The following is a 26,255-nucleotide window of genomic DNA, read 5'->3' on the forward strand; positions in this document are numbered from 1 at the left end:
ATTTCTGGGAGGCAATTATACAGAAATACTTTGATGACAGACTTTGCTTGTGCATTTCCGAATGACCATAACAACATTTCAGATGCTGTGGAATGAGATCGGTCCGCTGGTTAGTCAGGTTTTGCCGTCCCATAGCACAAAGTCACATGACTTTTTTGATGCGCTTGGAGGAATTTGTTCGCAAAATGCATTTCCATCTCCCATTATTCGCATCAACCCTTTTTCGCACAAGTCAAAAACCACCTCAAGCGAGCGTAAAAACTTTTTTGCGAATTAAGGGATTTTAATTCGAAATTTGGCATTTCCATCATTCGTTTCTCATGCGATACTTCAAAATGCGCATTAAAATAGGGTGATGGAAATATAGCTATTGACTGGTGTCTTGAAGACGGTTGGCCAATGCTGAGAGTGATGAGAATAAGTTTCTTCTCTGACCTTCACCCCAGCCTTAACATGATCATCCAGTCTGGCTTATTGGGAATCAATTGAGTACGCTGTTAAAATAATCTCATAGACGTTAGTTTTGAGCTCTTTTATCCCAAACTTTGAGATTTCCCAGAGGAAAATGAGAAGTGGTGTTTGTGGGGTGATGTGAGGTGAAATCCCTCAGGACATTTACTAAGAGTTTGGAGAAAAGGTGTCTACTTGGACAGATGAGGTGTCTACAAGGTGAGTCTTTGTAAGGGTAAGCCGTTTAGCTGTATTAAAGGATTTTCTAGACATATCATGGACCCGTTTGATTCCATACATTTTTTATAAAGTACTGTAAGAAGCACCAGAAGGTTAGAGAAGGGCTCAAGTAAGGGCATGTGTAGCATAGATATTTGGGATCTGTAAGGCTACATTCACACTGCAGAATAATATGGTTGTCAGTAATGTTTGGAGTGATAAATACTGTTATTTTCATTAACAGTTCGTAAAAAAGTGACAACTACATGTGTTTTGACATGCGTATGAGTTAAAAATTTATCAGAGGGTCAATGAGTTGACTCTCACCTATATGTCCAGATCTTGTTAGTTATTCAAAAATACATTTATGATTATTTGAAAACACATCTTTTATGTTATTGAATAGTTTTACATAATTATGATTTATTATGATGCGTTATTTCTTAGAAAATTCTTAGAAAAGCAGTTGAGCAATTTTGTTAAGTCATTATAAAAAAAATTGTCTGCCAAATCAAAGTATAGAACAGAATAAAACATTAAATATATAATTAAAAGAAGAATGTATGTGTGTGTGTATATATATATATATATATATATATATATTAAAAATATATCATAGAGACCCCTGCAGCAGACCCTCATGTACAGTATGTGTCAAGGTCAATACAGCTCTTAAAATATCAATTTGATTTGGATTAACCTCAGAACCACAGTAAACACCAGACTCGCTTGCGTCCTCACTGCTGATCTCAAAATATCCATTTATTACCCTGTTAATTTGATTGGTGTAAACATGTCATATTGGTTTAGCCGTGGGATAATAACAAGGCTGCAGCATTCCATAAATATCCGATAAGAATCTCATTATAGCCCTAATATGTGTATAAACAACACCAGTATGATGATTGCCCACTAATTGTATTGAGAGAATTGATTTTAGTGATACAAGCTAATGCAGTTTTATGTGCTTGACGGACCTTGTCAGACGTTCTCATAAAAAGCTACTCAACCTACGCATGTTTTCCTGTAAATGTTAATTTTATGGCTGATTTGTCAGCATGTGTGCTGTTTGTGTTCTCTCATGCATAAGCCAACTTCATGTTGATTGTCAGTGAAGTTTAATTAAATGCATATGCACAGGAATTGCTTTGGATTGAGTCTTAGTGTAGAGTAGTTGATTTCTAACGATGATCAGTAACTGGATTCAGATATGGTCCGATTTGTTTATTATCGTGTCTCTTACCTTTGGGTTTGATTGACAGATTAGTTTAAGAGTGGGGAGAGTCCTCCCTAGATAGCCCTTCCCATCATCCATCTAGTCTGTGGCATGTAGCATGGGAAACTGATGTGTATGTGAGAGAGAGTGTAACTAAGTCTGCTCTCCTTAGAGAGTTGTGTGTTAATGGAAACAGCACAGATTTTGTCTAGAGTGCTTTTCCTTATATGTTCACAGGACAGTAGCCTGAAAGTACCTAAATATCATAGTGTGAGTTCTTATGAGTTATGGGTAATACTAAACACTCTAAATGGCCTGATCTCTGAATATAACAGTTTTGTCACTGTCACATCCAGCTCATTGAAGTAGTGATTCTTACTTTGATTCATGTTGTGTTTATAGTGCTGTGTTTCAGTGAAGACTGTTTTCATTATAGAGCTGTATTCAGGTTTGATTCATCCACTTAAGCAATTACACTTCACACACTCGTCCAACTACTATACACCGTGTGCATAATTATTAGGCACGTTGATATTCTGATGATATTTTTTTCCAAGCACATTTTACCAATTCCAAACCACATGGGTTGTTAACGTAACCGATGATATTCAGAGAGTTAAACTACTTGGCACAAACTGATTGGTTCATGCTGCATATGCAGGCAATGAGCTTACTGCCTTGCATTTATATGGCTGGCTAGCATTCACTTGAGTTTCCTGCAGCGCGCTTTCAGAGTTTCTCTGAAACCCTCCACCTTCCCCAGCTCCACCTGTATTGATCTGCTACGGGTTATTTTATATGCTATTTGTGCAGCAGCAGTATGTCTTAAATACTCACGGCGCCGTATCGCTGTATGCATTGGCAGTAGCAAGTTCCTGTACTTGCTTGCAGCAGCAGCTATAACCAACAACAGCAGCAGCGTAGCAGATCTGTTCCGCCAAGACCAAACACATTAACATTGTCATATCCATCACCATGCTAAAATCTTCAGAGAGTTGTCATGATTGAACTACTATTAATTTTGTATTTAATCATTTATAAGTGATATATAATTGTCCATGAAGGCTGGAAGAGAAAAGATCCTTATATTCAGGAGTGTAGAATTATTAGGCATGTTTTCTTTTACAGATAAAATGAGCCAAAAAAGAGGTTTAACTCAGACTGAAAAGTCAAAAATTATTAAATCCCCATGAGAAATATTCAAAACTAATGCAATAGAGAAATTCTAAAGTTAAGACATGACCATTGGACAGCAAAATGCTCACTGGGACAGTGGGGTCAGAAAAAAACAAGTGGGGAAGAAAAGACAAACATTAACTGCAAAATAATGAATGTGAAGAATTAGGTGTAAAACCATCAGGAAACGTTTAGTCTCCAGCGCCACCATTTTCCAGAACTTCTTCCTGGAGTCTCCAGAATTACAAGGTGTCAGGTTCTCAGAGACTTTGCTTGGGTAAAAAATCTTTAAAAATGACCCTCACTTAATAAGAATAGCATGCTGAAGTATTGTGAAATACATTAAGACTAATTTTTTTATAGGCTTTATCGACAGATAAGTTGCGAGTGACTCTTGAAGGACCAGCACCACATCTTCTTGTACCACTTTTCTGGCAGTAAGTTTTAGGAGCTCATTTTTAGTCAATTCTGCAAGACAGACTTTTCAGGATATGGGGTGGAATAAAAATGAGCTCCTAAAACTTACTGCCAGATTCTGGAAGATACTTTGCAATTTCTCTATTGCATTAGTTTTGAATATTTCTCATGGGGATTTAATAATTTTTTGACTTTTCAGAGAGTTAAACCTCTTTTTTGGCTCATTTTATCTGTAAAAGAAAACATGCCTAATAATTCTGCACACCTGAATATAAGGAGTTTTCCACTTCCAGCCTTCATGAACAATTATATATCACTCATAAATGATTAAATACACAATTAATAGTAGTTATTAAGATTGATGTGGTTTGGAATTGGTCAAATGTGCTTGGAAAACAAATATCATCAGAATATCAACGTGCCTAATAATAATGCACACGGTGTATATGCAAAAGTGCAAAATGAGCCTTTGTGATTCCTTGTGGTCAGATTGGCTGGGAAGCCAATTTGCGAGGCGGCAATTTGCATCAGCATTGCACACAGTAGTGAGATATTCCTCCATTCGTTTATTCTTACTACATCTTATACAGTATTTTGCTTTGATTTCCCATCAGTCTCTGGCTATGTGAGTCAGTGGAAGCCTGTGTCTTGAGTCTAAAAGCAGCAGCAGTGTTGTGGGAAAGGCCATGAAGAGGTCTGACCCCTTCCAGCTGTCAGCTGGCTCAATAAACACACACACACGAGTCTGTAGGGACTATCCAGAGCTGTACCGTCATGTCTTGCTCACTGTTATGTCATATGTCATGCCGGAAGCTTATTACTCAGCCTGCATGAGCATTTATTATGATGGCAAGTCATTTACTCTTTCTCTCTGTCTCTCTTTCTAATTCTAGCTTTTTCCAGGAATAAATTACATTTTAAAATATATTAAAATGAAGGGAAGACAGGACTAACTTGTTGTTGACAGTGACTCTTTAAAACAGCTTCACATGAACATCAGTTCAGTCACCATCATAAATATACCCACGGTTCTGTTTTATTTTAGTTCGTGTGAAACTGCTGTGGCAATTCACACGAATCTCTCTGAAACGTCAGTAATTAGCCAGCAAGGCCTCGGGTTTATAAACACTGTCACAAATAATCTCTCTGGAGGCCTTATTGCCAACTCTAATTGCCGTCCATTAACACATCACAGACACAGCACATGCTGGATTGAGTTAACAACACTGCTCACTGTGGACACCCGCTGGCCAGCTCTATACATCACACACATTCTAATAAACTTGATGATTGTTTAATAAGATGTGATTCAGTTCTGTATTGGTGTTTGTTTCCTCTCATTTCAGGGTGGCAGAGAAGGAGCCGGTCAATAAGATGTCTCTGCATAATTTGGCCACAGTGTTTGGCCCCACTCTGCTGAGACCGTCGGAGTCAGAGAGCAGTAAGGCCCACATCACGCTGGCCTCTGACATCTGGTCACATGATGTCATGGCACAGGTTAGTCCTGGCTTACATACTCACTGCTCACTCAGTGGAAAGGACTCTTTCCCAGCATGGATATATCATATATCACCATAATGGGCTGTGGTTTGATGTGTTTGACAGTTTGAAGATGCACATCAGCGCTCATCGTGATGCTGATGTGCTCTGTGATTATTCCATCATCTTGATTTCCATACTGTCATAACATACTGACCTCAGGCGGAGAGCACAGTCCTGGGCATCTTCAGTTCACTCTGTATTTATGCGCTCATGTGTCGGCATGTTTATTGTTTGAGTGGATCTGAAGAGACTCTTTGACTGTTGATGTTGACCGGTATGGTTTGTTCACGATATATCAGAAACGTCTTAACCAGCCATAACATGAGCTGTTTCCATAGTTAACCAATTTTTCTGTCCACACTAAAAGCACAAATGCTGTGAGAAGCAACGCGAGACAATCAGAAGTCTTGTACCCACCCTTTTATTTATTTAAAAAATGTTTACATCTAAACTTAAATGATTGCAGTGCAGGAGCCCCTTGGGCATAATTTTGGTATATTTTGAAAGAAGACACTTGGGAGTTTTATGTGTGTGTGTGTGTGTGTGTGTGTGTGTTTGTATAAGACTCCCAAGTGTATATAACTTTGGAGCTCACATTTTCTAATTCTTAATAATAAAAGAGAATAATATATATTAATAATGTGGAACTTATACACTCTTAACAACAACAACAATAATAATAATAATAATAATTGTATTAATACAACTACTACTATTAATTCAGTGCTTTCTTGCGCTCAATAATGATAATTATTGTCATTGTTATTATTATTTATATAGTTTGGAGCCCATATACTCTTAGCCTTAATTCTACTACTATTACTACTATTACTACTAATAATAATAACAATAATTGTATTATTACTGCAGCTGCTACTACTACAATAATAATAATTATTATTATTATTGTAGTAGTAGCAGCTGCAGTAATAATACAATTATTGTTATTATTATTAGTAGTAATAGTAGTAATAGTAGTAGAATTAAGACTAAGAGTATATGGGCTCCAAACTATATAAATAATAATAACAATGACAATAATTATCATTATTGAGCGCAAGAAAGCACTGAATTAATAGTAGTAGTTGTATTAATACAATTATTATTATTATTATTATTGTTGTTGTTGTTAAGAGTGTATAAGTTCCACATTATTAATATATATTATTCTCTTTTATTATTAAGAATTAGAAAATGTGAGCTCCAAAGTTATATACACTTGGGAGTCTTATACAAACACACACACACACACACACACACACACATAAAACTCCCAAGTGTCTTCTTTCAAAATATAAGAAGAGACTCTTTGACTGTTGATGTACTCTGTATTTATGCGCTCATGTGTCGGCATGTTTATTGTTTGAGTGGATCTGAAGAGCTGTTTCCATAGTTAACCAATTTTTCTGTCCACACTAAAAGCACAAATGCTGTGAGAAGCAACGCGAGACAATCAGAAGTCTTGTACCCACCCTTTTATTTATTTAAAAAATGTTTACATCTAAACTTAAATGATTGCAGTGCAGGAGCCCCTTGGGCATAATTTTGGTATATTTTGAAAGAAGACACTTGGGAGTTTTATGTGTGTGTGTGTGTGTGTGTGTGTGTTTGTATAAGACTCCCAAGTGTATATAACTTTGGAGCTCACATTTTCTAATTCTTAATAATAAAAGAGAATAATATATATTAATAATGTGGAACTTATACACTCTTAACAACAACAACAATAATAATAATAATAATAATTGTATTAATACAACTACTACTATTAATTCAGTGCTTTCTTGCGCTCAATAATGATAATTATTGTCATTGTTATTATTATTTATATAGTTTGGAGCCCATATACTCTTAGTCTTAATTCTACTACTATTACTACTATTACTACTAATAATAATAACAATAATTGTATTATTACTGCAGCTGCTACTACTACAATAATAATAATAATTATTATTATTATTGTTGTTGTTGTTATTATAATAAATAATGTGACCTCTGGTTAGGACACAATGTTTTTCTCATTCCCTCTTCTTCAGTCACTACTAAAGGCCTGTTCACACCAAAGACGATAACTATAAAGATAAAGATGTTATACTTCTAAAAATCGTTCTCAATATTAAAGAATAGCAGAGACCACACCACAGCTATAACGATAAAGGCACAGAGAAACAATATTGACACTTTCAGAATGATTTTTTTTCCAGCTGATGAACAATAAAAACAATGACACCAAAACCAGCTCGAGAATTTAAAGCGACAGACGAGCATGTGCTTATTAACAGAAGATATGTGACCCTGGACCACAAAACCAGTCATAAGGGTTTTTTTCAAAATTGAGATTTATACATCATCTGAAAGCTGAATAAATAAGCTTTCCATTCTTGTATGGTTTGTTAGGATAGGACAATATTTGGCTGAGATACAACTATTTCAAAATCTGGAATCTGAGGGTGCAAAAAAATCTAAATACTGAGAAAATCGCCTTTAAAGTTGTCCAAATGAAGTTCTTAGCAATGCATATTACTAATCAAAAATTAAGTTTTGATATATTTACAGTAGGAAATTTACAAAATATCTTCATGGAACATGATTTTTACTTAATATCCTAATAATTTTTGGCATAAAAGAAAAATCAATAATTTTGACCCATACAATGTATTTTTTGGCTATTGCTAAAAATATACCCCAGCGACGTAAGACTGGTTTTGTGCTCCAGGGTCACATATCATCCGCTGGTGTGGATGCTTAAATAGTTATATTTATAGTTTTCTTTCTTAGTGTGAACGGGCCTTAATTCTGAACTTCTAACATAGATCTTGCATGTTCTGTGCTAAAAAAGTAGTAGTTTCCTTTTTGTTGTTGTTCAGACTAAACTCACAGTGTCATTCATGCAGGAGTTAGAGCACCATCCAGTGGTGTGGGTGAATAATGCTGACAGTTTGACAGATGGTTAGTGTGTGGATCCCTGTAAATCCTCCTCTCTCTTCACAGGTTCAGGTTTTGCTGTACTACCTGCAGCATCCACCCATATCCTTCGCTGAGCTGAAGAAGAACACACTCTATTTCTCAACTGACGTCTAACCCCAACAACAGACTCCCTTCCTCTCAAACATTGTCTTTTTTGTGTACAAAGCCTACGGTCCAGCGGGGGGACAGTGAGAGACTGTGGCCACTCTCCCCTGCGTTTGTTGTCTCCAGTCATGTTCATGTGTAAAGGGAGCTTACGCTTCACTCCAGCGCGGAGAAGAGCTGCAGCGAGAGGAGGACCATCGCCCAGGATTCAGCATCACCTTATACAGACGTTGCACTTATCACACACGTGTCCTGCCAAACACAAACACACATCTTACAAAGTCAAGCACTTCGTTTACCATCCAGTCCGAAGGTTCGTGTCTTGGGATGTTGGTTGGTCTGAGTTGCAGATGCATGCTGGGATGTCTGCATCCGTTGTGGCATCTCCTCTAAAGCTCAGTTCAGTGATGCCAGAGCTGGAAATCAACTGCAATTGCTCTCTTTCCGAAGAGACGTTCCAGTAAACATCAGCATTTACATGTTTTAGAAATATTATTTGTTTTGTTTCGTTTCATAAGCTTTTGTGCATGTGATAACGAGGACAGCGAGCTGTGAGTGTGTGTGTGAGAGAGAAAGAGCAAATACATCTGTTTAAAATACATATTTCATGCTGCGAGTGTTTCCTTCTGGGCAAAGCATTGAAATCCCAGACCTTCCTTGTCCAAGTACATCCAGGCCAAAAATCGCCCTATTTATTATGAATATATACTGTTAGTTGTGCCTGTACAGTTCAGTACACTTTGAGACTCTGTGGAGTCCTTCATTTGTGATTTTTGGTCTATTTTTTATTTGTTTTAACTTCCTTTCAGTATAGACTTGATTATACTGTAGAAGAGAGAAACTAACAGTTAAATCAGCCAGCTTTTGGGACAAGTTGTGGTATGCAATGTAGAAAAATGCAAAACTATGTCTTAATTTGGAGAAAAATCATCTCCTGTCATCTTTGCAAGTTGAAGTGTCTGGTGATACTTCAGTTTATTCTGTAGAAAGATCTGTGTTATTTGCCCTTTTTTGCATGTTCAGCTTGTCAGATCAAAAGTGGCAGGATAACACAAAGATTCATTTTCTTCTTTGTATTTTTATTTTATTTAAGGATTATTATTATTATTATTTTTACTCCACTGCTGAAGACCACTGGCAGAGTGGAGGGAAAAATTAAACTTTTCTTCTATAAAGCCAGTGACATGTACTTCATAAGCACTGTTAGATTGCAGACTATTTGGTATTTTAATATAAAAGGAAATTAAAAACTGGTGTATTTTATTTCTGTTGGAAAGATATTGAGTATAGTGTATTAACAAGGGTAAATGTTGATGTGACCTTTTTTCCCCCCGTTTTTAGTCAAATAAATAAAAGTACATTGAGCACAGCAAGTTTTTGTTTTATTAAAAGGTCTGCTTGAAGTCAAATATCTTAAATATGCTTATGTGGGGTGGCTTTACAGGTGTGAATTGTTGGATAGAAGAAAAAGGCACAGTAATCTATGCATAGGTGTAAAAACGGATATAGCATGACATATGAAAAGCATATACAAAGCCAGGTACCGTATGGCCACATGCTCAAGCAATGCTACATTACATACACCGCTTTATCAAAAAGCTATCAAACTTTTTCAGCATGATTATGCTTCTGTGTGAGGTCCAAACTGAAATCATTTACTGAAAGATCTGGACTGGCCTGCACAAAACCTGGACCTGAACCCGACTGCACACCTTTGGGATGAATTAAAGGAGCGAGTCAGATCCCATCATTCAATGGCAGAGCTTGACCCCACTGATGGGAGCAAGTCCCTGTACATCCATGATCCAATGTCTCATTAAATGCTCAGTAACCACATTTGGTGTTAGTGTATTTCAGTAAAAAGGATTTCATTAGTTCAAATAATTATCAAATAGGTAGCACTTAAACTTTTGCTTTAAACACACAGGGGTGGCCGGGGCTAGTTGTCACATGGGGAAGTTGTCACAAGGACTGTATCTAAAAAGGGTTTTTAAATCAATAGTTCACTTACACAAATGTGTGTTTCCTCTAGCAGTGGTTGTGTATGCTGCTTTCAAACATCCAGATCTAAACCTTCTTGAATTAGAATCATGTTTGTCAGTCATTTAGTCCATTAAACTAAAATTACAATATATATCATTTTGTTTAGGGTATGGGGTAACAAGTGAACACAATAATACCACACTTAATGGTCTACTATATAATGAAGACGAGGATAAGGATATACAGTATATATTTTGTCATATAAATGTCAGTTTGGGGAGAGGTGTCACGTGTTTATGATGATACAGTATATTCTATGTATAATTTTGCTTCCCTTACAAAATAGTTATTCTTGAAGTTCATTTTTTTTAAATAAACTTACATAAAGTTCAAGTATATTTTCCAAGTATACTTGATGTAGTGTAATTTCAATGTACAGTACTAGTAGCATACTTGTAAGTGTACTGTTTCAATACTTGGGACATTTAGGGCCTTACAACACTTTGTTATAATTACTGAACTTAACAGCTAGCCAGTGTAGAGATGATAAAGGAAAGGAAAGGAGAGGACGTGACGTGTGGCGTCCCATACTCAGAATTTGTGCTCTGCATTTCACCCATACAAGTGCACACACACCGTAAACACCAGTGCCTTGCTCAAGGCCCAGGGTCTTACCTCGGTCATGGTATTGAGGGTGGAAGACAGCGCTGGATATACACTCCCCCACCTACAATCCCTGCCGGTACCAAGACTCGAACCCATGACCATTAACCATTAGGCCTGGCCTGCCCCCTAAAACTGAGGTGATGTGTTCAAAGTAGGAGCTCAAGCAGCTGCATTTTGATCTGTAGCTTGTTTATTGAAGATGCAGGATAACCACATAGTAGTGCATTACAATAATCCAGTCCAGAGGTCATGAATGCATTAACCAGCTTTTCGGCCTCAGAAACAGATAACTTGTTCTTGGCAATGTTTCTAAAGGCCAATTCACACCACGCCGACAAACGGCAACAGTCATGTTCGTCGGGTTTTGTCAGACAGGTGTGTATCTCTGTTGGTGTCTGTTGACTTGTTTTCAACGATTGAACGTGTTGAATCTGTGTTTGTGGGTCTTGGACCATCTGAGAAGTGACGTAGCCTACTGTATTCTGTCGGCTGTCGGTGTTGGTCAGAGTCTGTCGGTGTGAATTGGCCTTAAGATGCAAGAAGGCTGCTTTTATAACACGTGGAATGTGATTTTTTTCATTCATTAAATAAACTGACATTAATTAACATGTATAACTGACATTTTTGATAACAGAAACGAGACATGACGACAGAAAAAATGTGGTAAAATATCACATTTGTTGCTCAGTTAGGCTGTTATTCAGTTTTCAGTTAGCCTAGTTCTTGTGTTATGATCACATTTTTAATGTTGTAGAGTTCATTTTCAGCAATATTCCGTGTAAAGTCAATGCAACATGTTGTAAGAGTTGTACAAACTGTGTTTGAAATACGAGTTGTGTTTTAATTTTTCGCATGAACTAAGTAAACTCATGAATTTTACTCTTAGTGTAGGCTATATGTTTTATATGTTGTTGAATATGTTTGTTTGTTGTTTGATTATAAAGTGTTAATAAACGATACATATATGTGTGTGTGTGTGTGTGTGTGTGCGCGTTTTTGTGATCTATGAGGACACAAATTTGTATAATAACATGGGTATGACATAGGTATTACAACGAGAAGGTGATTTATGAGGACATTTTCAGTGTCCCCGTAATTCAAAAGGCTTATAAATAATTCAGAATGAGTTGTTTTGAAAATCTAAAAATGCAGAAAGTTTCCTGTGAGCGGTAGGTTTAGGGGTAGGGTTGGTGTAGAGCAATAGAATACGTTGAACGTACAGTATAAAACCATTACGCCTATGGAGAGTATCCATAAACCATAAAAACAAACCTGTGTGTGTGTCTGTGTTTTTTTAATCATTTCTAATTAAGATACACATTATCTTTTTTTTTTATAATCAAAGATGATTATAAAGATAATCAAAAGATTTTATAATCAAAGATGTTTATTGGTATACATCTTGCAAATAACATTATATGAACTAAAAAAATCTGGGAAAGGCAGTTTACCTGAATTCACCCTATCATTTTAATTAGACCTCTTTTTAGTTACTTTTTAGAAGTATACAAATAGCACAACTGAATAAATGTGTTTTTGTAAAGGTTGTTTTGTTTTATAATTCTTTGCTTACATTTTGTGAGGCTGTTTACTTGGTAGGTTCAGGCAGCTTATTTCTAATAGCAAAAGTTGGCATGTGCTAGTAGAAAATGTTACAATGTTTACAAGAGACAGACAGATAGACAGACAGACAGACAGCAGCGCTCACGTGCTCTCAGTCTAGCACGTGCCGCTCAGTAAACGACACGATCTCAACAAACAGCAGCGCGTGCCTGACCCTTGTGACCTTGCGACGACCTCGGTCAAGCGTGGGCCAGGGGTTCATCGCCCCAGACAGACCACATTCCTGTCTGGAGTCTGCTATAAATAGCTCGGGGTGAAGATGGGTGACACACACCTTCCTCAAACCGGACATGATGCAGTCCTCCTCACTGACCGAGCGCGAGAAGAGCATCCCCGCAGCTGAAGGCTGTTTCCTGATGTGGCGGGACTACATGGACCTCCGCAGGACCCTGTCGCAGCTGCTGGAGCATCGCGACGGAGCACAAGCCGCAGATGTCAGCGAGACGCCCGCGGAGGGTTTCATGAGAGCCGGCTCCAGCAGCAGCGTCTCCAGCACCTCCGCCTCCTCCAGCCGCGACCTGCGGACCCCGCGGGACTCCTGCGGATTCTGCCGACAAAACGGAGAGACGCCGGTGGTGTACATGAGTCACAGACTGAAAGCCCGAGACGGACGGATCCTCTGCCCGATCCTGAGGAGCTACGTGTGTCCGTTCTGCTCCGCCACCGGAGACTGGGCGCACACCCGCCACTACTGTCCGCGGAGAACCACACCGGGGACCGGCGACGCGTGAATCCGTGGACTCTGTCAACACTGTACGTCTGTGTTTCGACGTTTGTTGTGAAAATGTGTTCAAAAAAGTTGTTTACATGTTCAAAACGTGGTTGAAACGTGTTTTTATGGTTCATTTCAAAATAAAAATATTTTTCTAGTGCATCAAAAACAGGATTGTTTTTTGAATTGTATTTAAATCCGTTCCTCGTGTATATGATTTGGCATTTAGTTGACAGTCATATAATAATAATTTGTCCAAATCAATACTTAATCCAAATTGAATGCATTAATGAAAAACAGCAAAATCAACACCTGCTGAATTGTACAATTTTAGGGTTACAAATGGTACAAATTGAACAGGCTTCAGTTTAACATCTGATGTGAATAAACAGGTTACTTTACAGTTTGTGCATCAGTTTAAGAAAAGAATTGTCTCTTGAGTCCATCTGCCAATTTAACACGTGAAGGAAATCTTTTCAGGTATTTGACTTCTTTGATTTTAAAAACATGCTAAAATATTTTGAAAGTTAAACTGATATTAAAGAAGGAAATTTTACTCTCTGAAGTAATATTATTTTTATGAGAATAATTTGGCCATGCTGACTGCACTAAGCACCGTAGGTGGTGCTATAAACCAACGGTATGTTATGCGCCACACAAACTAGTGAAGAAGAAGAAGAGCATGCGGTGGTGCGGGAAACATGAACACGGTAAATGTTTGTACTTGTGTGTCGTTGAACGTTAAATATTTATATATTCAGCAGACACCGGGACAGTTGATGCTTTTAGAAGCTGCTGTCGAAGTTGCTTTGATAGATACGATGTGGTGGTGGTTGGTTTTCAGGTAGTTTACAGATCCTTTATTAGACAAATGTCAGATATAAACAATTTCTCAACATTACTGAGCAATTGTTAATTAGTTTGTTTTCTAGTTCTCTTTAATTCGTAATTAACTCCACATTTTTATAGATATGTAAAAGAAAGATACTAAAGACATACGTAATGTAACGTAATGAAGTAATTACAGATCCCCCAGACAAGCTTGCAAAGTTTAAAATCATGTACAGCAAATATATCTGAAACTTATGCCTGTGTGTGTGTGTGTGTGTGTGTGTGTGTGTGTGTGTGTGTGTGTGTGTGTGTGTGTGTGTGTGTGTGTGTGTGTAGTTTTCTGGTGCATTATGGGCTCATCTCTGCTTTCTGTTGCTGAGCAGCTTTTGAAAGACCTTCAGAGAACTTACTCGGAGACAAACCAGAGTAGGTTTAAAACTCACACACTCACTGATGTCTTGGCAGCTGGATGAAGCCATTGGGGGATGAAACATTAAGTAACAATTGCAGCTGAAAAGCAGAAAAACTACTAATCATCCTGCAGTTATCTCATCAGTCTTCACAGACAAACTCACACTGTACAATGGGCTCCAGAAATCTCTGATCACTAGTGAAAATTTGCATATATTGTGAAAATTATTTTAATACTAAAACAATTTTTAAAGGGGTCATATGATGCTTTTTTAAAAAGATCATTATTTTGTGGATTTGGTGTAACAGAATATGTTGACATGCTTTAATTTTCAAAAAATACATTATTTTTCAAATACTGTACATTATTGTAGGTCCTCTATCCCCCGCCTCTCTCAAACGCTTCGTTTTCTACAAAGTCCCTCCTTCCGACAAGCGCAGTCTGCTCTGATTGGCCAGCTGACCCAGTGCATTGTGATTGGCCGAACACCACAAGCACTCGTCGGAAATGTAACGCCCCTTACCATAATCGCGAGCTTCATCTTTCAAAATAAATGTAAAGACAGAGCCCGAAAGGGGAACAGAGTCGTGTGACAGACACAGTGATGAAGCTGGTATGTGTGCAGTACACAAGCCACGGTTAAGACGATTGTGTCTCTCTCTCTCTCTCTTTCTCTCTCTCTCTCTCTCTCTCTCTCACATGATGAGCAAAACTCCGCATTTGAACAGTCAGTAGCAAATACTTAAACTAATAACAAAACAATAGCTGATTCAGAAGTGCCAGATTGTCATAGCAAAGTCAGAATGACCTCCTCATCTCCTCATCCTCCTCATTCATTTTATGGACGATCAGCTTGTAACACTCCAAAGAGAAAGGAAAGCTTGAAATCGCATCATATGTCCCCTTTAATGTTAGAGATGTTTAGCTTCAATAATGTCAAGCATAAATTTGGATAGTAGGGTTAGTGGTCTGATACTGATATATGTATATTGTGCTCAAGTAGAAGCAAGAACATTCTATTATGATTCTAATTTACACTTAAAATAGCAGGATTTTCTGATATTTATTCTACTTATTTTAAATAGTGGCAATTCTCTGCACCTCAGTATTGTAGTACATTATAAAACAGTATGCAATAATAACGTATTTAGTGTAAATGATAACTTATTAACTTGTATAACTTCAAATTATTAAATGAATGCCACCTTTATTGGGACGATAAAGCCGTCCCTACACCTACCCTAACCCTACTCGATGCTTTATTTTCAACGTTTTGATTATTTCCTTCATTTTTATTGAAAATAAATGGCTTTCTGATGTGATATGAGATTTGAAAAGGGAGGGGAAAAGTTCGACAAAAGGCGGATTTGAACTCGGGTCGATCGCGTCAAAAACACGACGGCGCACGCTTTACCATCTATGCCACTGGAGCTGACTTTTTACAGCCATCTTCTGTAGTGTTGACTAGGCCAGTGTTTCCCAACCGGGGTGCCGTCTGTCGAGTGCAGGGTTGCCGTGTAAAAAATCTTTTTTTAATATTTTTAAATTGCTAAAATGTTCAAAAAAGCATCTATTATATAATATCCATTTCTGATGTCGCCAGTAATTAGAAATGCACCGAAATTTCGTCTGCCGAAAATTAGTTCACGCTCAGGTTTCACTTTCACATGGTGTGACGCTCTGCGTATTATCCCGCTCTATGCGTGTGTGTGCTCTGCTCAGTCGCTCCACTCGTATACCGTTCATGCTCATCGGAACAGCAAAGTCCACTCAAAAATTGAGCCGACAGGAAACATCGATGTAGTACAGTATTGTTTCTGTCTGCAATAGCCCTACTGTGCTGTAACAAGGTGTGGTATATGGGCAACTCTGGTAACGCTGCCCTCTCATTCACTGATCTGAAAAAAAATTAATAAATATCTTAACCCTACTGTTAGACCTACCTGAAAAACTAAAAAGCAATTTAATTCGAAGGCCTGTCGTTATTTTTTATTACTGAGTGAGCAAACATTTGTGAGATAGCTAGTTATAATAGTAATTAAATAATGTTTATGTATGTATAAAAGCCTACATTAAAATCTGTCATATAAATTGGTCTCTTCAATAGAAATTAGCCTACTGATTATCACCATTGATGGACAAAAATGTTTAATAATATTACAAATATCTGTATGACATTTATGTTCTGCAGTTCTTCCCTGTTGTACCGAATATCTATACTTTTCAAATGATCATATCGAAGTTAGAAATTCAAATATTGTGACAAAATTAATTTTGTAGGGGGCCACAAGTTTGTTAAAATTTCCAAAGGGTGCCGCGACTAAAAAAAGGTTGGGAAACACTGGACTAGCCAATCTCACATTGGTGGGCGAAGTTAGTGTAAATAGCCTGTGCTGACAAGGCACTTAATGACACTCCGTAAAGATTTTCAAAGTGTTCTGCTGTTCTCGGGCATTTGAGACTAGGGCTGCACAATAAATCGAAATGGAATCGAGATCGCCATTCGACAGAAGCTGCAATTGGTATGCGTATATTTCAGTGAAGCACGGTTCTGTGATCAGCAGTAAATCTCCATCCAAAGGCCAGAGGGCGCTCTCGCGCTGAAATTCCAAATACGCCTCGCAGAAGAAAACCATCGCTGCAGCTGAATAATCAGAAGATTTAACTGCTTTTATTGATTCAACGTGACTAATAAACACACGACTACGGCAATATACGGTTTATCTGAGTTCTTATTATAATTTTCATTAAAATAAAGTATATTTATAATGCAATGCCTTTATCACTGCTTAAATACTATGAAATATGTTGCGTGCCTTATTCTGTGTAAGAAGCCACGTCATCTCACAGAAGGATTTATTTCAAACACTCAGCTGACGTTATGAAGTGAGTTTGGAGTAAAAATGTTATTAAATGTGGTATTTTCACGTGCTTTCAGATGGAGCAGCATTTACTTCACAAAGCCGTAGTTCACTGAGAAGCTACGCAAACAGCTGTCATTATCGCGAACGATTTCTTCGATTTCAGAATTTCAGCGATTTTGTTTTTTTTGGCGTAACTTGTCAGTGAACTACGGCTCTGTGTAGTAAATTCTGCTCCATCTGAAAGCACGTGATGATGATTTACTGCTGATTACAGAACTGGCTTTACTAACAAAATGCGCATGACAATCGCATTCGATTAATCGTGCTGCCCTAATTTGGACCCCATGTGTCTCATACAAACATTTAAACAACTGATATCTAGTGAATAACAGTTTAATTGATTCTCAGGTAAATTTCAGAATAGATAGTAACTCTGTACAGAATCATCATTTTACCCTGTTAACAAACCCATCCCAAACTAGTCCCCAACTACGCTTTAAAGGCCACAGCTTGGCTATAATTAAATACAATCAAAACATCATTCAGTATATAATAATGAGAATCAAATGAAGATAAAATACCCATTCTTATATCACATTTACAATCACAATCAGCATATTTCTCTCACACAGCTATTACTGTCCCATTTCCAAACAGGTTAAGTACTTGGACCATTTTTTTTATAGGTTTAAATTAGCTTATCCATCTGCTTATAAGACACTTTTTTTCTTTTCTTTTCTTTTTTCAAATGCAGCCACTCTAGCTTAAACAACTGACATTTGATCAACATTTTAAAAAAATTAGGCTTAATGGTAAAAACTGCATGTGTGGAAGTGAACTGTAAAGTCAGTGACATTTTGAAAGTAGAAATAGCTGAAATTTCTATTACTGACACCGGATGGTGCACTTATATCAGTTTTTGATTGCTTAAACAGACAACACGTCCTGTGGAGTGGTGTTCAAGTTTCTTATGGTCCATGGTGTTGAGGTTTCCTTTCGCATAGGCTTCAAAGTATGGAGATTTATGTTCATATTTTTCCTACAACATCATGTTCCTCGGAGCCTATTTCTTAATGAGATGTTCAGTAGTCCAAAGCCTTGTATCAAATAATTGTGTTAAAATGTCAATATATTCATTGAGTAAATGTGAAATCCTTATGTGTGCAGACAATACTTAATGCAGAACATCTGAATAAGAGTAATGACATTATTCTGTTGGAATTTTGATGTCAAACAACACCAGAGAGAAATATCAAGGGAGTGATGATGGCTGTAGTGTTTTTGAGATTGAGATGTCCTTTCAATTTGTGCTTGTTTGGGTCTTTCTCCAGAGAACCATGGTGACCACAATAAACAACCAAAATAGGCTGGTTTGCATGACTGATTATTGGTTATTGGTATTGTGTTTAACATGCATTTAACTTAGTTATTTTTCCCAGATGTTATGTTTCATGTACTCAAATATGTTCCTTTTGTGCATTAAAAACATGCTTTGTGCTTTTACATTTTTCAGTTTTATAAAACACTATTAACTAATATTATTTCTTTTTCTCTTTCTTATAGTTCCAGATGACCTACTAATAGCGTAAGTATTTTCCCCTATCCTCCTCCTTAAGTTAGATTTACCATACTGTGAGATCTGGCCTTGAACTACAGACTGTTAAATATTTTGGATGCTCTTGACCTGAATTTGAGGAGGGTCAATTATAGCAGATGTGTGTATTATTGCCACTGAACACTGTACAGAAACCAGCGCTTGCCTCTTAACTGCCAGATGCACTCAACACAGGCTTTATCAAGCACATATGTATGTCTTTACTCAGTGCTCTCTTTCTAGACGTCATTGATTGAATGAATCATGATGTTAAAAGCGTCCTCAAACCCACAATGACAGTCATCAGGCTGCCATTGAGGGAAGCACTAAGCCACAGTAATTACTCTACTCTGGGAATCACATTCCTCCATAAATGGCTGTTCACATCACAAGTCAGCACTTTTTGCTTTTTTGGGCAATTGATTGTGGTTTCAGTGTCATCATCGCGTCATGTGTTCGCTTAGGTCTGCGTCTCTCTGAGACATTATTTGAATGTGGCTGGATGACTTTCAGATGATGCAGTTCCATACTTCCACTTTAGAATGTGTTGCTATAGGCTTGATGTCAAGACCAGATTGGCTCACAAGTGATATTGTTTTTGAGTTTTATATTAAGACAGGAAACGGCACTTGCTTTGGGTTAAAAGTGAGAGCTGAGGTTTGTTGCCCCTCAGCTTCCTGTGTACATTTTACTGTCTTATCTCACCTAGCATGGTTTCCTGTACCTACAGTTAAAGAATGAAACTTGAAAAAAATTAAACTTTGCCGAAAGTGTGCTCATTCTCAGGCCATCAAAATGCCGTTGGTTTCTTCATCAGAACAAATTTGGAGAAATTCAGCATTACATCACTTGCTCACCAATGGATCCTCTGCAGTGAATGGGTGCCGTCAGAATGAGAGTCCAAACAGCTGATCTACCATAAGTAATCCATACGACTCCAGTCCATTAATGAATGTCTTGTGAAGTAAAAAGTTGTTTGTTTGTAATAAACAAATCCATCATTAAGATGTTTTTAACTTCAAACCGTCTTCTATCCATATAATATTGCTTTCTACAGTGAAAAGGATGACTCGTCTGAATCAGGAGAGAAATACGCACACAAGTGAAAACGGTTCTAAACAAATATGTTGGTGGATTTTGATGTAAGGGGATAGACTTTTACACTGGTGGATGCGTTTTAATGAATTATGGACTGGGATTTTGGCCAGAAGCACTGGTGAAATGCCTTAATGATGAATTTGTTTCTTATGAATATGCAGCCATTTAATTCACAAGATGTTAATTGATGGACTGGAGTTGATGTTGATTATTGGATAGTGATGTTTATCAGCTGTTTGTACTCTCATTCCGACGGCACCCATTCACTGCAGAGGGTCCATTACTGAGCAAGTGATTTCGAGCTTTCGACTTTCTCCAAATCTGTTCTGATGAAGAAACACCTACATCTTGGATGGCCTGAGGGTGAGTTAAGTTTTAGCAAATTTTCATTTTTGCAAGAAATTTCTCTAACTCTCATTTTATTCTGTTTTACAGATTACGGTTTGTGTTTGGCCAATGTGCTCTTCAGGCGTTGGACCTGGTGGACCAGCGCTCTGTCACATGTGTGTCATCACCTAGCGGCCGAAAGGCATTTCAGGTAGGAGTGAATAAATGTCTTTGTCTGTTTTCTTTCCACACAGCCCCTGAACAAAACATATTTTCGTCATGTTTGGCTGTTAATGATGTATAGACATTTCTGCAACCAAAATATTCAGGCAAACTCTTCAAATTCTTGGTTTCGGCCAGATTAGTTTTGGAGGGCCGAAATCAATGACCAAAACACATTTTGACTGTCAACATCTCACACAATATAGACAAGCTACAACAGGTGAACCTTTCAGAAGTGAGGACCAAAAAATGATGCTAGTATAGCAATATGTCAAATTCTCCAAATATGGAGAATGGCTCATTGACTTAAACATTTCAAACATTGTGGTAAATCAATGATGTAACATAGTCCTATAATTATTCACAAGACTGCGTGTGCTTCTCTTGTTAGATGCTTCTCCTAATTATTCACAACAACACATTTTTCTGTCATAGATTGCAAGTGAATGTTTGTTTTGCTTTGCAACAATATCTGCATGAAATAAATTCTTTCCCAATGAGTCTCCAACACAAACACGGTCTTTAGAGTCCCTTGATATGAACACTGCAAACACAAAATAATCTCAAAAGGTACTGAAAATGTCTTTGTACATTTAAATTGTAACTATCGCAGGATATGTGTGTATTTGTATAATGTATGGTGAGCTTACATCATATTGCAAAATATATTTGTTCATTTTGTTGCATGTGATGGTGATTTGCAGTGTGAATTTGTGGGAAACTTGGATGCTTTTAATTCAGTGAGAGCAAAATAAAACTGACTGCATCAGAAGCTGCTGTTGTGGTGTCTGTCTGCCCTCTTCCCCTCCACTCCTCAGTTTACCATGGCCACTTTTGGAGCATTTTTCAAAACTGTGGTGAGGGCAAACCGGTGCTGAAATGGGGAGTTTCGTAACCTTTTAAAGAGTTGAGTTGTGTTAGTCAGAGTGACCTAAATCCCCTCAGTTTATGACTAGTCAGTCCCTGAAAATGTCCACACTATAGTCTACTACAGTCAGACGTATCAACACCACGCACAATGAACTCATCATGTACTCTCAGTCCCAGAGTGTCTAGAATGGTCAGCCAATGTCCAGGAGGGAGTAGGTGGGCGGAAAAGCCTCAGTTTCCCCATAATTCCTCACATGACTGACCGTAGATTTCAGCATATGTCTGTTACTCTGGGTTAAGTTTCCGTAAAAACACCTACGACGAGACCAAACAGAAGAAAAGCAAATAAAGAGCAAACATTACCAGAAAACAAAGTATAGTAATAAAAGTTAATAGCCCTTTTTATGACCTGCTGTGGTTCATCTTTAGACAGTCATTGATGTCTGTGTGCGTTTATCATCTCTATTTGTCATTGGTAATTCTAGGCTCAATTGTCTTTTTCTTTTTTTTTTACAAAGTGATTTAGTTCCTGTAATTGCATTTTTAGGTATTTTCCAGGAATCTTTTATGTTCTTGTTCAATAAAGTGATGGAAAAAAGTTTTTTTCTCCTTCAATTTTTTTAATTTTAAATTCTCATTGAGTCTGAGATCTGCGGAGCTTACTGTGTATCGCACACATGCAGTTTTTCTTTTCTGTTTTACTGCCCTACATGACCACAGGATGTCTTTTATCTAAAAACAATATTTTGAGATTTGAGAGCTCTGAACTGTAAGGCTGAGATGTACTACCTTGCAGTTTGACTGTCTCTCATTATTTCCAATTTCAGTCATATAAATATGTCCTCCTTTATTCTAGATTCCAAAAGGAAGGTCACTCTTTAAAAATCTTTTGTTTTGTACTTTCCATATTTGTAATGCACTGAAATCATTTTTCATTTTTGATGAACACCATAAGCAAAGTTTACATTTTAATTTATCTGAAAATTTAAAATGAAGTTTCCTTAAATTGGGGTCATTGGGTAATTGAAGTCGGTACTGTATGCTGTTCAGGGTGTTGTTGTGTTCTCGGGTAGTAAATTAAACAAGTCGTAGTGAAGCTCTTTGGCAAGGAGCTGCCTCTCAATATATTTCAGTTGTACAAATTTGACATCTTGCTACTTTAGCATTTTTGGTCATGGTGAAGTGTGTCCACACTGCTTACACATTTACCTGCTGTAGCTAATCTATGTTGTGTGCACAAACACTAACAAAACACTAGCAACTATTTTTGGATGATGATTTTGGCTCTCCAAAACTATGTTTTTAGCATCTTCAGTCACCAAAATTTGGGTGCTTCTCTACTTTATATGTCAAAGTCTGATTTCTCTGCAAAAAGTAGTATTATATAATAATGAGAATGAAATATTACAATATTATACTACGGGGGCGTTGAATGCTTGAGTCTGATTGGCTGACGAACCTTCTGAGGTGTGCCATTATTTTCAGGGAAACGCATGGCGAAAGTAGTTCCAGGCAGCTCTCTTGACCGCATTACAGTTCCATCTCACTTCGCATAGTTAACTGTAATAACGGAAATTAACATACAGTACCTATACAGCACACAGGAATTACTGCAATCACACGTGCTCGCACACTACGGTCACGCAGTTTGCACAAAAAGTGTTGTCAGCGCTGCTCTGAGGATTTTATCAGTTAACCTTCAGATATAGTGTAGCATACACATGACATTTCTCACTAGCGAGGTAATAACAGCGCTGTTTAGAGACGCTGCTGCAGAACACTATTGAGGGACACACAGAAGTAATTCTAATTCTCACAAGCTCTTTCTCTCTTTCTCTGTGTGTCTCTGTCTCTCTCGCTCTCTTTCTAATAACTCATTAATAACTGCATTAGAATGCTATCAACGGCTCAAGCCTCCATTACCAGCTTTAAAATTACATTTGGAACCAGCAAAAGAGGCGTTGGATGAGATGCGGAAGAAATAATCCTACTCACAATAGCGATTTAAGTACAAAAACCGGACGAATCCCTTATATATATCATCTGATTGATGTCTTTAGGTGTCGTAACCGTAGTATGAGCGGAATAATTGACTCCGGGCCCTTGAATTATTAGAAAAATAATGCACACCCGGGGTGTAATGGCCATCACCACCTCGGGTGTGCATTATTTTCCTAATTCAACGGCCCGGAGTCAATTATTTCTTACTTATGATTGATTTTTTTTTTATGACATGTTCATGTTATTACAGGATGTGGTGCGAATTCAGTCACTGTGTCCCGTGGCATGAAAAAACAGAGTTTAAATGATTGTTGAGTGACTGGTGTAAGTAAGGATGTCTTTGTGCATTAGGTTCCTTAATATGCAGTATAACATTATTTTTTATCGTTAGTGTGAAGATGTGGCACAATTGTTTTTAGGCTGATTAGAGTATTTCCTGCTTGTTGGAATGATCTGAGTGATTTTATGTAGATCAATTTGTACACTAAAGAAGGCAAAGCAAGTGAAATGATGTTGTGGATAAATGTAGCTGTTGAAATATTGTGCTGTGCAGAGATCAGTGCTTCTGCAGTCTACATACCCTGAGGTGCTAAATTGTTCCGATCACATTCCCAACTCTAAATTTGATTTTTTTTTCAGTAGCATCTTTAGTTCTGGAGCTCATTCATACTGAACGCAAAGGTGAATGTGAAGTTTTGTTCTGCAATTTATGTGATTTAATATTTGATAAACACTTCACAGTGTTTGGTCTTCTAGTCAAGAGGAACAGTATAAATGCAGGGATATTCAGGCCCACAGGAATCTGTGCCCACAGAACTCTGTAGAAAGCGCTGCAGGTTCTACGCATTTAGTCTAAACTGTTTCTTTTTAGTGCACTTCAGAGTGTGGTACAACCAGATCTGTTTTCCATGGTTAAAGTTTCCTCTGAAATCAGCACAGAAAATGTGGAAAGAAGTCCACCGATTCCTTTCGGGCCCTCGGGGTTGTGTGTTGGCGAGTAAGTTTGTGTACGTGTACAGACCACATGCAGAATTGCTGCAGCAGGCGTTCTCTGGTGGGTTGCCCTTCAGTGAAAGGAAATGTTTCCGGTTGGTCCAGCAGCCAATATCCTGTCAGTCAGCCCCTCTCTCGGGAAAGAAGCTTCATTAATATGTCATTGTGATTGTCATACTGTATTAAGATCAGCTGTGCTTAATATCGTCCTGCCCTGGGGCTGCTGTCATAGTGTTCTCACTGATCTTCTCTTACCATCTTTGAGTCCTGACCTACAGTAGCATGGGTGGAGTTAAGAAATAACACGGACATAGATGTTTGCCTGACAGCATGAGGTAGTTTCACTGTTTATAGAAATCTCAAGACACTTTCGCTGGCTGAAATGCACTATGAAAATAGAGTTGTTTGAGCGACCTGTGGAAGAAGGGGGCATGTTTGGGAAAACATTCTACACAATATGCTATTTTTGTAGTTCTGTTTGGCAACTTTAAAACAGTAGGACAGAAATTACACGGCTTCACTCCACTCTATTTTCATTGAATATTACAATGTAACTTATAGTTTACCAGTTGCCATTTAAAAAAATTGTTCTTTTTTTAAATTCTGGACATTTTACAGTGAAATGAAAAATCTTGTTTACATGTGACACTTTGCCTCTGATTTGAACTTTCTGCTAACCTACAAGGGCACGTAAACAGGAAACATGGGAACTTCTCTCTGGTTCTAGTGGTGAAAGTCTTTTCCTCTGTATAATGTTGACTCACACTGGTGGCAGCAGCAGATCAGTGCGGGCTGTTCTGATAATGCTCCACTGACACTAATGACTCCTCTGGCCTTTGTGTCGCTGGGAAATAGTGCCTAGTGTTTGTCACACCAGCTGCTTTACCAGCCTGTGCCAATCCTCGTTGTGCCTTAATAAGGTGGGATGTTTCATCATAGGGCAACTATGGAAAGAATGCTGGTAGTTTGAGAGGATGTTAGTATTTTTAAAATGTTATTTTTGATTGATGGAATCAAAATTGTTAGTTGATATTGCATGTTAAATAAGTTTGTTTTAGTCTTAAGAAATGCTCATGAAATTACACAAGACTTTAAAATCCTCTGTTGTGCAAGGACGCAGCATTGTGAGGTCTGTAAATGTCAAGTTTGAGCAAGACTGTGCTTGCCTGCACTGTCATACCAATTTTTTGGGTTGTGTAAAACACCCAAGAGGCTCGGACTAGGCTGGCAGTGCCTTCAAATCAATAGAGACACTCATGAAAAGAAAACATAATTAAAATAACCATATTTACTTTCTTAATGCATGTTCTTATTGTGATTTATCCCCATGCAGCGCTAATCAGCAGGCTAGCAGGCATCTTGCATTTAAACACATTTTATGCTTGGAAAAGGGGATGAGAAGCATCCATGGGATGTCTGCATGAAATTAAAAGCTTGCCATATTGTGAAAAATGTATTGATGCATGTTATTCCAGAGGTAAAAAAAAAGTGTTTATAATCTTTAATCAAAATGTAATTACCTGCTCCACTTCTGAAACGACCTTTCTTTTCGTCTGACTTCATGCATCACCTTTACTTCCACTCTTCCCCTCCTATCCACCTGACTTCTGGTTTCGTCTGGTCAGAGGAGAACTGGCCCCCCGACTGAGATATTCCACAAGAAAAAATAATAACTGAATTTATAAAAATGACCCCATTCTTAATATTGTGTTGTTTCCTGGATGATCCTTGACTGTTTTTCTGTTTTGTGATAGTTGTTCATGAGTCCTCTTAATGCATGTTTTGTCCTTCTGGAGCATCAGTGAGCATTTGAACATTCTGTAATAGTTGCATATGAGTCCCTCGGTTGTCCTCAGTGTGAAAAGATGGATCTCAAAATCATAGTCACTTTTGGAAAAGGTTCAAAAATGCAGAAGATGCTGGAGCTGGGGGATTTTTCTGAAGAACAGCAGGCGATTGAACTG

At 37.7% G+C, this 26,255-nt stretch overlaps 2 protein-coding genes across 3 annotated transcripts in view; both read left to right on the top strand.

Moving 5' to 3' along the window:
- Positions 1 to 12,349: 12,349 nt before the first annotated feature.
- Positions 12,350 to 13,229, top strand: nanos2 (nanos homolog 2). The gene has a single exon (XM_016285905.1). It carries the CDS (start codon positions 12,658 to 12,660, stop codon positions 13,096 to 13,098), a length of 441 nt encoding a protein of 146 aa, XP_016141391.1. The 5' UTR covers positions 12,350 to 12,657; the 3' UTR covers positions 13,099 to 13,229.
- A 480-nt stretch (positions 13,230 to 13,709) lies between these two features.
- Positions 13,710 to 26,255, top strand: part of LOC107595492 (zinc finger SWIM domain-containing protein 7-like) — a 125,310-nt gene continuing 112,764 nt past the window's right edge. The window contains exons 1-5 of one of the 2 annotated variants that reach the window (XM_016285906.1): positions 13,710 to 13,789; positions 14,247 to 14,336; positions 18,750 to 18,771; positions 20,314 to 20,416; positions 20,634 to 20,670. In XM_016285906.1, coding sequence (XP_016141392.1) covers positions 13,762 to 13,789; positions 14,247 to 14,336; positions 18,750 to 18,771; positions 20,314 to 20,416; positions 20,634 to 20,651 — 261 coding nt within the window. In that variant the 5' untranslated portion in view covers positions 13,710 to 13,761 and the 3' untranslated portion in view covers positions 20,652 to 20,670. Of the gene's footprint in view, positions 13,790 to 14,246; positions 14,337 to 18,749; positions 18,772 to 20,313; positions 20,417 to 20,633; positions 20,671 to 26,255 lie in introns of those variants that run through there. The other variant, XM_016285907.1, reaches the window with a different exon arrangement.

The sequence above is a fragment of the Sinocyclocheilus grahami genome, unplaced genomic scaffold (assembly GCF_001515645.1).
Source record: "Sinocyclocheilus grahami isolate Dianchi unplaced genomic scaffold, SAMN03320097.WGS_v1.1 scaffold203.1, whole genome shotgun sequence".
In the NCBI taxonomy this organism is placed as follows: Eukaryota; Metazoa; Chordata; class Actinopteri; order Cypriniformes; family Cyprinidae; genus Sinocyclocheilus; species Sinocyclocheilus grahami.